Source organism: Orycteropus afer, unplaced genomic scaffold (genome assembly GCF_000298275.1).
Source record: "Orycteropus afer afer isolate SDZICR_OR568_19922 unplaced genomic scaffold, OryAfe1.0 scaffold00082, whole genome shotgun sequence".
Taxonomy (NCBI): Eukaryota; Metazoa; Chordata; class Mammalia; order Tubulidentata; family Orycteropodidae; genus Orycteropus; species Orycteropus afer.
In genome coordinates, this window is record NW_006921669.1 from 742,209 (window position 1) to 757,118 (window position 14,910).

Below are 14,910 nucleotides of genomic sequence, written 5' to 3' on the forward strand. Positions count from 1 at the left end.
TGCCCAAGAACAGGATGTTGGAGCTTAACAACAACTTTCACTGATTTGCAATTGCCCAAAGCTCAGCCCTAGCTGGCCCAGTGCAGTTTCATTTATTGCCTGTCTGTGTAGATACTGAGTTTCTGGCCTAGAAGGATTGGAACCAAAAAGATGTAGAGAAAACCTCACAGGACCAGAGAAAAGAGGCCCCACTTTCTTATGGTCATGGCAGCAGCTTCTTTAGAGATTGTCTAATGAAGAGTTTTGTCAGCATGACCTCTAGGACAGTAGGCCTCTCCTCTAGGACTACTTAGTAGGCTGAGGCCAGAAGTTCTCATGCTGGTTTCACAACAGTGGACTCTCTCCTTTACAAATGACTCCTTTAGAGCTACACTATGGAGTCAGGCCCTTGATTCATGATGAACCCATGATACCCCCATGACTGGTCGCAAATCAGACCACTGAGATCAACACAGTTTTCAATGGCTGATTTTCAGACGTAGATCACTAGGCTTTTCTTCCTGGTCCATCTTAGCCTGGGAGCTCCCCTGAAACCTGTTTAGCAGTATAGCAACACAAAAACCTCTACCGACAGATGGGTGGTGACTGTGCAACAGATTCATTGGCTGGGAATCAAAGCTAGGTCTTTCACATGGAGGGTGAGAGTGTTTTCCACCGAATCACCAATGCCCCCATTGGAAAAGGTGAACATCTCAGGGCCTCAGGATAGCCACCAAAGCTGGTATAAACACACGTCCTTACTCTTTTCTCCTGATTTTTCCTTCAGTGACATCTGCTCTTTGTTTTCTCTCATTTTAAATGTTTTCCAACACATCATGTTTAGTGAGGTGTTTAAGACAGACTGAGACATGCCGTTGGAAGCAGTGTTTTATAGCACAGTTTGTACACTAGTTTATTGCCAAATTAAAATAAAGATGTAATCTGGCAGACTCAGCCTGCTGCTAAACCTTTCTTGGGTGGTTTCCTGTATTGAGGCAAGTAGCAGAAAACTAGCAACAAAAAAAAAAAGACTCTATCTCCTTTCTCCTGCCTGCCCACCTTCCAAAGGCAACAAGAAGAATAAACACAATGATTAGTAAGTATGTCTTCTACTGAAATTACAGAAAGAAAAAAGAAAACGGAAGCAAGATGATGATGTTTCTATAATAAATGCTGTGGAATTCTTTCTAGTGTCCACTCAAGAAGGGATGAACTGTTGCTTTAGAAGAAGTCTAAGGACCGTGACTTTCCATGTCTAGTATCCCTCTGCCAATTTGACATGGTATTTCCATCAGGGCTATAATGTTTTTATAATGTTTATATTTTTCTGAAAATTCCAGAACTTCTCACAAGAGCATAGGGTTGCATAGATCCTTCAGAGGCCAAGCATTCTAACTCCTATTTCTACTCTGGTTAAGTCCAGGGTCAGGACCCCCTAAGTAGCCAGGCTACATCTATAATAACTTTGAGTAGAAAAAGGCTCCCAACCTTTTCCCTCAGTCATTCATTCTAGCTATGCCTGAGTAGCTGGATGCCCGTTCAAGAGAGCTTTTTCCTCTTGGCAACCACACAGGTGTTGAGTGTCACAAATAAACCTCTCCCTCTAAAGAGAAAGATTAAAACATCAAAACATCCTGATTTTATGGATTCTGAGAACATGTGGCCATAGATATTTCTTCCTGATTGAAAGCAACTCCCCCACCCCTTTTAAATCTGGCCTCCCATGGAAATGATGGCCAGTAAAACCCTATCCAGGGCCAGAAATGACAATCTGCTCAGCAAAACTCTCTGTGTCCCTTAAAATGCTCGCATCAAAAGGCCTTCACCTGGATATTTAGGCATCAGAGATAAAATGGGGTTGGAGCAGAGCACTGCAGCCCACATGAGTTATACCCAGAGTCTATCAGCTCCAACTCCAAAGTTCCCTTAGTGGTGCAAACAATTAAGCGCTCAACCACAAGCCAAAAGGTTGATGGTTCAAACCTACTCAGAGGCTTCTTTGGAAGACAGGCTTAGTGAAGACAGGCTTTGAAAACCTTAGGGAACATTTGTATTCTGCACAGATGGGATCGTCATGACTTGAAATCAACTCAATGACAACTAAGAACTACAACGAGTCTGAAAGAGGGAGATTATGTCTGAAAAGACAAAGGAGGCAAACAAGCAAAAAGAGAAGAGGTGACTTTTTTCACAGGTGGGGTTGAAATGAGTTGCCACCTCAACATAGTATTAAGAGATGGGACCTTTTGCCTGAGGACTCTGTTCACCAGAATTTGATGTGAAACAGCACCCCAGAGTGAATCCTAGCACTAGGGCTCAGATCTTAGTTGGGATTTCTGGAGCAGCAGCAGCAGTAACAAGTCTTACAGAAAACTTGATGAGTAATACTTCTACGGAAGAATAAATGTTCCCTGGGAAAATCCAGTTATTGCTTGGCCAGCAGCAGCTTGGGGCCTCCTTAGTGCCCAGAACTGCATCTCATCAGTGCTAAAAGCTCCACGAGTCATGGGTGATTGCCAGCTATTAATTCCATATCACTGGCCCACCTGAGTGACCATAGCCCCTCTCAACTTGACTTCCAGCCAACACCATCAGCTAATGTCTCCTCGGATGGCTGGTACCCGCTCCCCTCCCAGCTCATGCCCCACTTCTTAATCTGTGATTCAAAGCCTTGCGATACTGAGCTCTTCTCTGACCCACACTCAGATTAGCAGGTTATGCACAAGTTTCCCCCACCATGTTTTCTCCTTCATTCTCTCCCAGAGAAAAAGAGAAGTTGGCAAAAAGATTGGCTTGTGCCCACCTGTTAATGAGAAGATACCACTTCCAAGAATGACAGAGCAACCACATTTCATATGAGGCTTTATTCCATTCATAGAATGTCCATATGTGACAGAAGTTAGTCATTTTTTCTTTGAGAAAACTGAATACCTCTCAGAGTTTTGGTTCCTTAACTACAGAAAAAAGACTTAAAAGCCCCTTCCAGACTTGAAAGCGACAGGATTTCTTGGAACTGGGGTCACAAAGGAGCCCTGGTGGTGCAGTGGTGAAAGCACGTGGCTGCTAAATGAAGTGTCAGTCATTCAAACCTACCAGCTGTTCTGCAGGAGAAAGATGTGGTAGTCTGCTTCCACAAATATTACAACCTTGGGGACCTATGGAGCAGTTCTACCCTATTCTGCAAGGTGTCAGAACCACTGGGAGAGTACCCTAATTGTTCCTCTTGCTTTTGGCCTTGTATTTGACAGTGCATCAGACTAACCCTTGTAACTTATAGCTCTGAGCACATCACTTCCCAGTTCAAAAATTTTTAAAGGTGCCTATTTAGGAAAACATAAATGCTCTTGCCTAGAATTCAAAGCAGCGAAGATTAGGTTTCAAAATTCCCATCTCTACTCTAACCAGCTTTACCCAATTTCAGTTTCAGTCCAAGGGAAAAATTTACAACCTTGTAACATGTTTATTTGTATTTTAAGTTCAGGATTGTTTATGTCATTACTTTTCTGTCAAACATATCCAATCTCAACAGAACTCCTACACATTCATTAAGACCTGGGTGAAATAATTTCATAATACCTCATTTTGTAATACCTTCAGAGCAAAGAGATTGCTAGCTTTCATCTGCTGAAGTCTGTGCTACCAATTTCATATAATTCATCCAGCCAACTTTATTGGGTACCTATCATGTGTCAGTCAGATCACTGCCTATTTTTTTTTTTAACCTCTCTTAGAATACTGGTGAACTCATATATATTAATCTTGACTCCCCAGATGAATTGAAAGGTTCTTGATAGTTTTTTTTTTTCTTATGCCAATGGTGTACCATACAAAGTGTTTTACACAGACCTCCCTGAAGAAAAATAAAACAAACCCACTGCATTCAAAATGTAGCCTCATATTTGATTTTGCCCAATCTCATTGGTAGTATGTCTGCAATTATAATTACAATAGCATCTTTAAGGCACAAGAAGACAACTTTAACTACTGCTCACTGTTACTGGCTGAACTGAGGCTACAGCCCAGACATCCTAGTTTCCCAGGGCTGTCTGCTCTGCCACAGTGATTATGGGAGACACTGTTTGATGTGCTAGGATCTGAAGGGTTATATTTCTGGGCATCTCCTGTAGCAGAACTGCAAAGACGCATAGTTTTCACTTCATCTGGTAAATATGGTCCTCACCATGCCTCTAGCATCAAGGGAAAAAAAAAAAAAAAAAATGAACCAACTGTCGAATAAAATACAATAACTCTGTGGATTAAACTACTAATTCTCTATGTTCTGAGCCACTCAGCCCTTGCTTCTACTAACTGCACCCACCTGGACCAGACGCTCCGTGGCCTGACTCCAGGAATGAAATTGTACATTCTGCTGAAAGGGTAGCCAGATTGCTCAAGGGGAAAAATACTAATTGCAAATCCTTTCTATTTTTAGGCTTAATGTACATTTTATTTGGCAGTAAGGGCAGCATGAATAAAACTCCAATCCTAAGAATTATAATTTGTTTCTTCCAAAATGTTCACATCAGTGGTGACTTTGGGATGTTGCTTATACCACAGCCTTGCCTTCTGGATGGCAGTCCCACCAGCCCAAACAGATAAAACCTTTGAATATCCTCTCAGGCATGTAAGCCCAATATTTCTTTAAATACATGTAAGTAGAACTATCAGAATGACTTGACTAAATGATACATTTCATAAAAAGCATTCCAACTTTTCACACATTTCTCCTTTTGCTTTTATGGCCAGAGTTTCTCTCATGTTTTTCTATGTTTATTTTGCCTCTCTTATTTTTAATTTAATTTAATTTAATTTAATTTGCTATTTGTAGCTTTATATTGTACCTCTGAATACAAATGTTTCTTAAAGTAGAGAGTATACATATTTCATGGAGTAGATAAAGTATACAGTATCATTTATAGTATACCATATATACTATAAATGATACTGTATACTTTATCTACTCCATGAAATATGCGGCACATAACAACAAATATATATATCATAAGATAATCTCACTAAATGCTTTTTAAGAAGTAGACTTCAAGAACTTCAACCCAACCACCAAGAGAAGAAGAATCCAGATTTTTGAATAAATGTTAGGTATGTACATTACTATTTCTCTGGCTGCTTCTCTCATCACCCCTGATTAGTATTGTTAACTTGTTTAAGGTCATGCTTCCCTGTGAGTGTGTGAGCAAAGCTATGCATCCTTCACCCCCAAAAATGATCACCTGTAGATTATATGTGAAACTCTGTCTTGAATTCTGTGTGAGAGGGAAAAGGGCCCTCGTTACCTGAAGCATCTAGATTAAAAACTATTTCTCCACAGTGTCTCTGCCAATCTAACTTTCATTTCTTATGCTGTTTCAGACATTCACATAGCTCAAGTCAGCATCCTAAGGTCTTCCTTTCTCCTAAGACCCCTTCCTTGCACACTTGGCATAGAATTCAGGCTAATGCACTGAACAAAAATAATCACTGAGAAGAAATGAAGAGATGATTAACTAACTGTACTGCAGTCAACTGGACAGCCATGGGATTGGTTTTGGATTGGTTTTATTTCCCCCTGAAGAACCACAGTCTCAAGCAGGGTGAGAAGGCTCACCTTTTGGTCCTGACTGTAGGCCAGAATCCAGTCTTCTTGCTTGGGGTGGAAAAGCAAGCTCTGGATGTAGAAGTTCAGCCGGTACTTTTGATAGGTTGCTCCTTCGTCTGAGCTGATCAACAAGCTGCTCTCAATCTCCGGATCTGTGAGTAACATAATCTGCAGAAAAGAATTGTTGGGAAAAAGAAGACCACAGAAAGTTAAGTTTACAAATTTACAAAACTTGAAAATGGGCTAAAATTTTTACAAGGGAGGTGCAAAAGGTAGGCAACGAATGCATGGCTAAGCAAAGATTTTGACTCTGTCCACTTAATTCTCCTACCTTGGACCAATGCCGTGAAACCATTTTCACTAAGAAATGAAGGAGGAAACACGGGGAATGTTCTGGTTCCCTAGTGCCACTCTGACAAGAATATACCACAAAAGGGATGGCCTTGACAAACAGGAGTTTAATCTCTTAGTTTGGAGGCTTTAAGTTCAAGTTCAAAGTGCCAGGCTCTAGGGGCTGGGTGAAAGCCCCTCAACCTTGGGGTCCAGCTCTGCCTCCTGTTCCCAGCCCACCAGAGCTAGAGGTGTTTCTTCACTTAGACAGCTGCTAGCTGCTGAGGCTGAGAAGCCGCAAGGTTGACAAGTAAAAAGGCACAGTCCCGATGTTACCAAACCACACGGCAGGCCATTAACTTAAGTCCATTTTAAGTCCCAAGGTCAGCAGAGCATAGCAGGCTGCTGAGCAATGACACAGCTACATGGAGGGTCCAAGCTTGCCATAGACTAGAGACCATTCCCAAGGCTTCTCCTTATATATAGGAAGCAGACCACATCCCAAAAAGCAGCTACTCAGCTGCTTGTGGTAGATCCCACCATGGAGTTGATTGCCAGTCTCCTCATGGGGATTAACGACCACCAGCTTCCCAGCCACTCAACCAGGCCCAGCCAAGTTGACACACTAACATAACCATGACAGGGAAGAAGTAGAGGCCTGTTTTCTATTCTCTTCTGTAGAATTCCTTATTTCATTCTAAGGCATTTGGATTCTCTAGTGCTGCTCTAACAGAAAATACCACAAGTAGATGGCTTTAGCAAACAGACTTATTCTCTTACAGTTTGTTGTTGTTGTTGTTATGTGCCGTCGAGTCAGACCCGACTCATAGAAACACCTCCTTGGGTTTCCGACTTGATATCACTATGGAAATAGATTGCCCAACCTTCCTTCTGAGGATGGCTGGTGGGTTTGAACCGCCAGCCTTCTGGTTAGCAGTCAAGTGCCTTAGGCACTACACTACCAGAGTTAGGAGGTTAGAAGTTCAAGTTCAAACTGCCAGCTCTAGGGGTGGGGTAAAGGCCCCTTGACTTTGGGCTTCAGCTCCACCTCTTACTCTAGGCCCACTGGAGTTGGGGGCATCTTTTAACTCAGGCAGCTGCTGGCTACTGAGGCTGACAAACCCAAAGTTGACAAGTAAAATAGCACAGTCCCAAGATTATCAAGAAACATGGCAGGCCACTAGTTCAAGTTCAGAAACAGTTCCAAGATGTGCAGACAACACGGCAAGCCACTTAATGATAACTCAGACAAACACAGGATCCAAACGTGCCAAGAAGCTTTCTCAATGCTGCTTCTTATATACTGGAAGCAGACCATATCCGTAAGGCAGCTACTCAGTCGTTCATAGTAGATCCCACCATCAAGTTTATTACCAGTATCATTATGAGGAATCACTATATCCAGCTGCCCAGCCACTCAAAATGAGGCCCAGCCAAGTTAACACATAAATTTAACTACCACATGTGATTTCCTTAATCTGGAATATATTATACTGTTCCCTTAGGGGTCGCTATGAGTCGGAAATGACTCGACGGCACTTAACAACAACAACAACAACTTAGCCTCAATCCTCCTTCCTACTAGGTCTGGTCTTCTGTTCATCTTGAGAAGATAAATAGCAACATTTGACACAGTCTGTGTGGTATGGTAGAAACAGAGAGAGGATGAAAATCAATGTGTTTTCTTCTACTTTTAAGCCCTTTTATTCTATGTTGACAATCTTCTATATACCAACCTGAGCCTGATTTTCTGAGTCTTGAGTTAAAAACTGGGCTCTCAAAAGGGTTCTCTGGGAACTGTACAAAGGCTTCTTCACAGTGGGAATGACTGTCTCTCTCCACTGAAGAACAATCACCCAATGTTGCTCCATTTTGTCCCTGTTCCCCATATAACCTTCTACCTTATGATACATTTTCACAATTTTGTTTCTTGTCCATAATCCTTCCTATTAGAACCCAACTCTGTGAGAATAGGGATATTTGTCTGTTATGTTCATAGGTGTATACCTAGCATCTACACTAAAGCTCAGCATGTATTATATATGAAATAAATCCTAGTAAATGTCAAGAGAATGAATGAATGAAGGTAAAGAGGTTGCAGGGTAGTCAAGTGGCCTTAGATGTCTAGAAAAGTTTGAGGAGATATAAATGAGAGTTACATAAAGAGAGTTGTAGGAGAGGGCATGTTTATATGGTTGTTGTTTTTATTGTTAGGGGCCATAGAGTTGTTTGGAGTCATAGCGAATTCTGCACAACAGAACAAAACACTGCCCAGTCCTGTGGCATCCTCATAATTGTTGCTATGTTTGAGCCCATCATGGCAGCCACTGCACCAATCCATGTCACTGAAGGTCTTCCCCTTTTTTGCTAACCATCAACTTTAGCAAGGATGATGTCCTTGTATTGGATGGATGTCCTCCAGGAACTGTGCCTCCTGACGACACGACCAAAGTGTGGGAGGGAAAGCCTTACCATCCTCACTTCTCAGGAGCACTCGAGCTGTATTTCCTTCGAGGTAGATTTGTTTGCTCTTCTGGAAGGCCACGGTATATTTAATGTTCTTTGCCAACACCATCATTCAAGGCGTGTATCCTTCTTTGGTCTTCCTTGTTCATTTCTCAGCTGTTGCATGCATGTGAGGTGATTGAAAATTTCATGGCTTGGGTCAGGTGCACCTTCATCCTCAAAGGGATAACTTTGCTCTTCAACATATTCAAGAGATCTTTTGCAGTAGACTTGCACAATGCAATATGCTATTTGATTTCTCAATCAAATGCCTCCAGGGGCATTGACCGTGGATCCCAGTAAAATGAAATATTTGACAAATTCAGTCTTTTTTCAGTTTAGCACAATGTTGCTTATTGGTCCAGTTTTGTGGATTTTTTTTTTTTTTTTTTTTTAATGTTGAAGTGTAACCCATACTGTGGTCTTCGAAGTTCATCAGTAAGTGCTTCAAGTCCTCTGTGCTTCCAGCAAGAAAGGGTGTGTCAGCTGCATTTCTCAGGTTGGAAATGAGACTTCCTCCAATCTTGATGCCATGATCTTCTTCATACAGTCCAGCTCCTCAGATTATTTTCTCAGCATACAGATTGAATAAATATGGAGCAAGGATCCAAACCTGACACACACCTTTCCTGATTTGAAATCATGTAGTATTTCCATGTTCTGTCTTCTTGGTCTACATACAGGTTCCTCATGAACACAATTATGTGTTCCAGAATTCTCATTCTTCAAAATGTTATCTGTAATTTGTTATCTTCCACAAAGTTGAAGCCCTTTGCATAGTCAATAAACACAGGTCAGCATCTCTTCTATCACTTTGTTGTATTTTGGTGGTTTGTGTGTTGCTGAGATGCTGGAAGGTACACCACTGGTATTTCAAGTACCAGCAGGATCACCTGTGGTGGACAGCTTTCAGAGGTGCTTTGACACTAAGACAGACTAGGAAGAAGGACGTCACAGTCTACTTCTGAAAAACTGGCCACTGAAAACTTTATGAATAGCAGTGGAACTGATACTAGTGATCGAAGATGAGGCACTCAAGATATGACTGGGGAGGAGCTGCCTCCTCAAAGTAGAAATAACCTTATAGAGTAAAGCTTTCATCATTATTGTTGGGTGCCAGCAAGTTGATGTCAACTCATAGCGATCCCACATGACAGAGTAGAACTGTCCCCTCAGAGTTTTCTTTATGAAAGAATCCCTGGTGGCACAGTGGTGTAACATGTAGCTGCTAACCAAAGAGTAAGACATTCAAACCTATGAACCACTCTACAGCTGAAAGGGGTAGAAGTCTGCTTCCATAAAGATGATAGCCTTGGAAATGCTATGGGGCAGTTCTGCTCTGTCCTGTAGGGTACTATGAGTTGCAATTGACTCCAAGGAAGCAGATTTGGTTTGGTTTATTCTTTACAGGAGCAGATTAGCAAGTCTTTGTCCAGTGGAAATTGTAAAAATTCAGCTTCAGATGTTTCCCCTCTCCGCCAGAGCGATGTGAATAACCCACAATAGGCGTGAGATGGAGGAGCTGCCCTGATAACTGTTTTTTATTCTCTCGCTTTATGACTCTAGGAATGTGTGATAAAGTACCTCATTCTTGAGTCTCTGCAGGTCTCCTTTCACTCCATCAAAGTGTGCACCTAATGTCTCCAGACAGGTGGCCTTAATGCTCTCCAGTGACTTTTCCCCCATCAACTTATTAATTGGCACTTTCTGAGTTTGGTTCGGAGAGGCATGAAAGATGTGCTTAATGTGTGGCTATATGAAGAGAAATCACTGCAGCCTGGGGTTTAAAAATTACCAGCCAAGGACGCTGCAGATCCAGAAATAGGAGAAATGGGGCGGGGGGGGCGGGCAACCCAGCCCTGTCATAAAAGAGCAGCACGCCTGGCAAACACATGGAGCTTTCTCAGGCATTTGGAGGCAATCATATTAAAACTTCCAAATAGTTAGGGCCATCTTTGAAAATGGTGTCCTGTCACTGCAAATGGCACATGAGAATCTGAACAAGACACACTTAGCCTGAACTGTGTTTACGTTACCCAGGATGACTTCAAGGTCCCTTGCTGTCTTTCAACCTCTCCTTCTAGAAGAAAGGGAGCTCTGGTAGCATAGTGGCTATGGCACTTGACTGCTAACCAGAAGGCTGGCGGTTCAAACCCACCAGCCACTCCTCGGAAGGAAGATGGGGCAATTTACTTCTGTGGTGATACTGCCTCGGAAACCCAAGAAGTCGGGTCCGACTCGATGGCACACAACAACAACAACAAATCTAGAAGAAAAGAAAAGGGATGTGGTGGAGTGAGGGGGCGCTGTGGCTGTCAACTGCAGCCTGGACAAAATGGAAAGTTTACATGAAATTGGAGACTAATTGCCTCTCATATCAGGTTCCAATGAAGCTATTGCCCACAAGCTATAAAGTCTGACAAAGTTATGGGATTCTTTGCCTCATGGGCACCAAGTGGACAGTGTTCTCTCATTGGGCGGCTCACAACAACATAATCTGCTAAGTATAAACTCACAAGGCTCATTACAATCAATTGTATGTACCAAGCAAGAACGTTTAGATGGTCCCCAAATTCACAGGACTATTTCCAGGTGATTTCATATTTACTGGCACATAAGAGCTGTCATTTTTCAAAAAACAAATAAGCCATCAAATGATCATATTGCTTTGTGTCTCCACCCACAATTAACAATAATGTATAACAACCTCTTCACACCACCGCCAGAAAGTAATTTCCATAATAATATGAAGAGGCTCCATTTTATAGAATATCTATTGTCACAGGCAAACTGTTTTCCCCTCTGACTTTCTATTTCCCTGTTAACCAGAATATGTTTCCCTCTCTCCCGATGAGTACAGTCTCACCACCTGTTTCTACTGGCAGATTCATTAAAAAAAAAAAAAAAAAAAATAGGCTTACAGAATATCCACAAATCAAGATTATTATATCTGTCATGCTCCGTGTTATTTTTGATACTTATTTCTATTCTAGGTCACTGGACTGTACCTGTGAGACATTCAGCATCCAGGAGATACTGGTGGGGTGGGAGAGAAGAATAATTCAAATACTTTCAACAATATGATATTGAATACTGTATAAATAAAATTCCTGGCGTCTGTGACTACTCTTCTAGGGACTGAAAAAACACAGACCGAAATCTCCTCTTCTCTCTATAGCTCTCACCTGAAGTCCGCCATTGGGCATTTGGTATCTTGGCAATAATGGAGGCTAGTAGAAAAGTTCCCCTGCAAGATTTATAGATGTGTCTGCGCTATACAAACCTTCCAATGGTTCCTCCCTCAAATCTCCTCTCAAATCCACTCAAAACAAACAGGTTAGTCTGGATCCATTTCTGCTTAGCCATTTTTTATTGCACAAACAACTCTGTAAGCCCCCCAAATAAATTGCTCTTGACCCAATCACTCCAATGTATTAAACCATGTTTGAGCTTCCTTCTACTTCTTTGTCCGTATCTGTATATCATATCCCGGAGTGAGGTTTTTATTTTAATTTTTTTTTTACTTAAAATTATAGCCTCTAGGCATCTTCAACTGAGCCATAAACACACAAACACATGTACCACCTTCACACAAACCACTGTGTGTACTGTACTAAATCACAACCTTCATATTAATTGACTTATGATTGATATAGTAGTTGAAATATAATACACACTTACATTAATGCTTGCTAACTGAGTAAATAAAGATTTATTATTTCGGTATGAAATTCAAATTCTTTAGTAATTTTACTTCAAATGAGCTGAAGTGTGTCTTGTTATTTTGTAGGTTAAAAGAACTAAATACAGTAATAAATAAATACATAACTTAAGGAATACCTAAATAGAAAATGATTAATCTACTTAAGAAAAACTATGTAGAGTGACAGCTGCCATTGATGACCACTCTGAAAGAGATCACAATAAGAGGAAGCAGGTAGAGTGGGGTAAAATGTAGAACAAAAGTGAAAATCATAGAGAAGACTGGGCTTACTGGTCTGATGAAGACTGGTGGAACCCCAAGACTATGGCCCTTAGACACCCTTCAAGCTAGGAACTGAACTTAACTCCTGTGACTCAACTGGCAGGCAAATGAGAGACAGGGCTATAAGGTGAACGGTACCATCAGGAGGGTGCGCACTCATTAGAACAATCAAGCATATGAGATCGAGAGGAAAGCATTTGCCCAGGGATAAAGCTAGGAAGGTGGGAGTGGACAGGAAGGAAGGATGAAGGGAAGGGGTGGGCACAGGAGGTGGGAAGAATTCTGTCACAGGGTGGGCATTGCAATAAATGTCACAAACCAGAATGTATGTGGATTGTTGAATGGAAAACAGATTTCCTCTTTAAACTTTTATCCAAATCACAATTAAATAAAAGGAGAAGAAAAAGTAGGTATATATTCAATGTGATCTATTCTTTAAACACAGATGATGTCGTTTATAAGTGAAAAAGTCCTATGCTCTCAAACGGTCATTCCATTGGGAAATATTTTTTAAATATTAAGTTCAATTTAGTGAACACCCTTAAAAAATAAGGAAAAATGTAGAAGAACTGATGCATTCGGGGCAGTGTGTCATTCTGTTGTACATATGGTCACTATGAGTTGGGACTGACTTGACACCATCTAACAACAACATTCCCTACACGCGCCCAACAATGCCTACTTGTTGCCAGTTTCAGAACTGACTGTACTGAATTTTTTTGGCTAGTTTAGACTGTCTTCCCAGTCCTCTTGCTCTCAGATGAGTTTGAATAAATGGTGTTCTGCTATGATTAATCCTCTGCGTTCCTGACTATGACTGGAACAACAGAATGTTAGAAAGATTTTATAAAAGTCTTGAGTCTAAGCTTTGCACAGTTCCCGAAGTGAGCTATATACAAATGGAGGTCATTGTGTGCCTGGCACAAAGTTTGGTCCATATATCTTTTTAAATGAATAAATGAATGGATGAATGAATGATTGAGTCCTTTTCATCTCTCTCTTCTGCTGAATGCAGTGCACAGCCCCCTGCAACATTCAGAGGGCTAGTCCTCTTGAACAAAAAATACCCGCTGTTCTACTTGGAGGCAAGGAGAGTGAAGATGAGGGAAGTCTGCCTGTAACAGGAGAGTAATTATGCTCCATTCAGATCAACCCACAACTGATTAGAACCATTTTACCTATGCCTTGCAGGGTGTGTAGACTCACCACTGACTGCAGCCACAGATGAATTGTTTTCCAAAGAAAGTCAATAATGGTGACACAACTCACGCCACCCCACTCTAAGCAGTCATTCATCATCCACTTTGAGAGAACAAAGAAACTTTATTTGCTTTTCCTAGAGGTGACAAATGAACATGAAATGCAATTTATGGATCTCAAAGATGTCACCACTCCCCCCTTTGGGGGATTAGTTCTTCTGACAGTTCAGTGTCTTCAAAAATTAAATGCATCTTCATTCCCTTTGACTTGTACCAGATTCAACATATGGCTACTTGATGTAATTCTACTAATGGTTGGCAGACAGTATTATTATCTTTCCTGGTTTCTAGTGAGGACATTCTTCTCAGAGGAAAGCTGTTATATCCAGTTTCCCAAATTCTTTTCCTAGGTATGTTCTTGGAATTTCTCCATTTAGACATGGTGTACTTTAAAAGAGGAAGCTTCACCACCTCTGGGCATATACTTTCTTGAAATCATTTCTGTATTCCTAACACAAAATAATGTGTTTTGTGTGTTGAACATTATTCGTGCCTACTCTTTGTCATTCACGAGCTAGACTCAAGCAGTGGGAACGTGCTGTGGATATTCCTCTGCTTTGCTCAAGGGGTAACTCCACATGTTGATATCACAGGTGCATAATAAGTGCTTTTCATAATGATAATGACAGTGACAAAGAAAAACAGCAAAAGCAGCAATTGGGCACTCCAGTTGTCTACTCACTTTATTCAAACAACAAAAACACTTTTACGCATAAATAGTATAAGAGACTATTTGCGAATCTTTTGCCTCGACATTAAAAATGAATTAAGCAAAGTATAATCAGAGCAAGCAAACAATTTCTTGGCCAGTAGGAGTGAAAAGACTGCCTATTTCCAAAGTGGGCCGAGCATTAATTTATCCCAGATGGACTAAGGATGAGAACGATAAGTGCTTATCAACTGGCAACTCTTTGGAGGGCACAATTAGGGAAAGTCACACAGGATCCAAGAATGACTCAAGGAAAGGAAACTAGAGACTTACAAACAAGTGAGAGAAGGAGAGGGAGTTGATTAAATACAAGAATACTGTATCAAATATACACTGATGGAAATGAGTATGGAGAGACAGACCTGGTGCAACCACTTGTCCTAAATCCCACCCCTCCAGCAAACTTAGTGAAGCTCACCTAATGTACCACTCATGTTCCTTAAGACAGAGGAGGGTCAGTTAATGCTAAGAAGCCAAGAGAACATTTGGGCAATAGACTACCTATTTGGACTTGAAAGCTGATTTGATGAAAGTGCTGGGAAACTTT

General features: G+C 41.2%; 1 protein-coding gene across 1 annotated transcript in view; it reads right to left on the minus strand.

Annotated features, from left to right (window-relative positions):
- Positions 1–14,910, minus strand: part of SORCS1 (sortilin related VPS10 domain containing receptor 1) — a 682,844-nt gene that overhangs the window by 216,570 nt on the left and 451,364 nt on the right. The window contains exon 4 of the mRNA XM_007941533.2: positions 5,585–5,743. Coding sequence (XP_007939724.1) covers positions 5,585–5,743 — 159 coding nt within the window. The remainder of the gene's footprint in view (positions 1–5,584; positions 5,744–14,910) is intronic.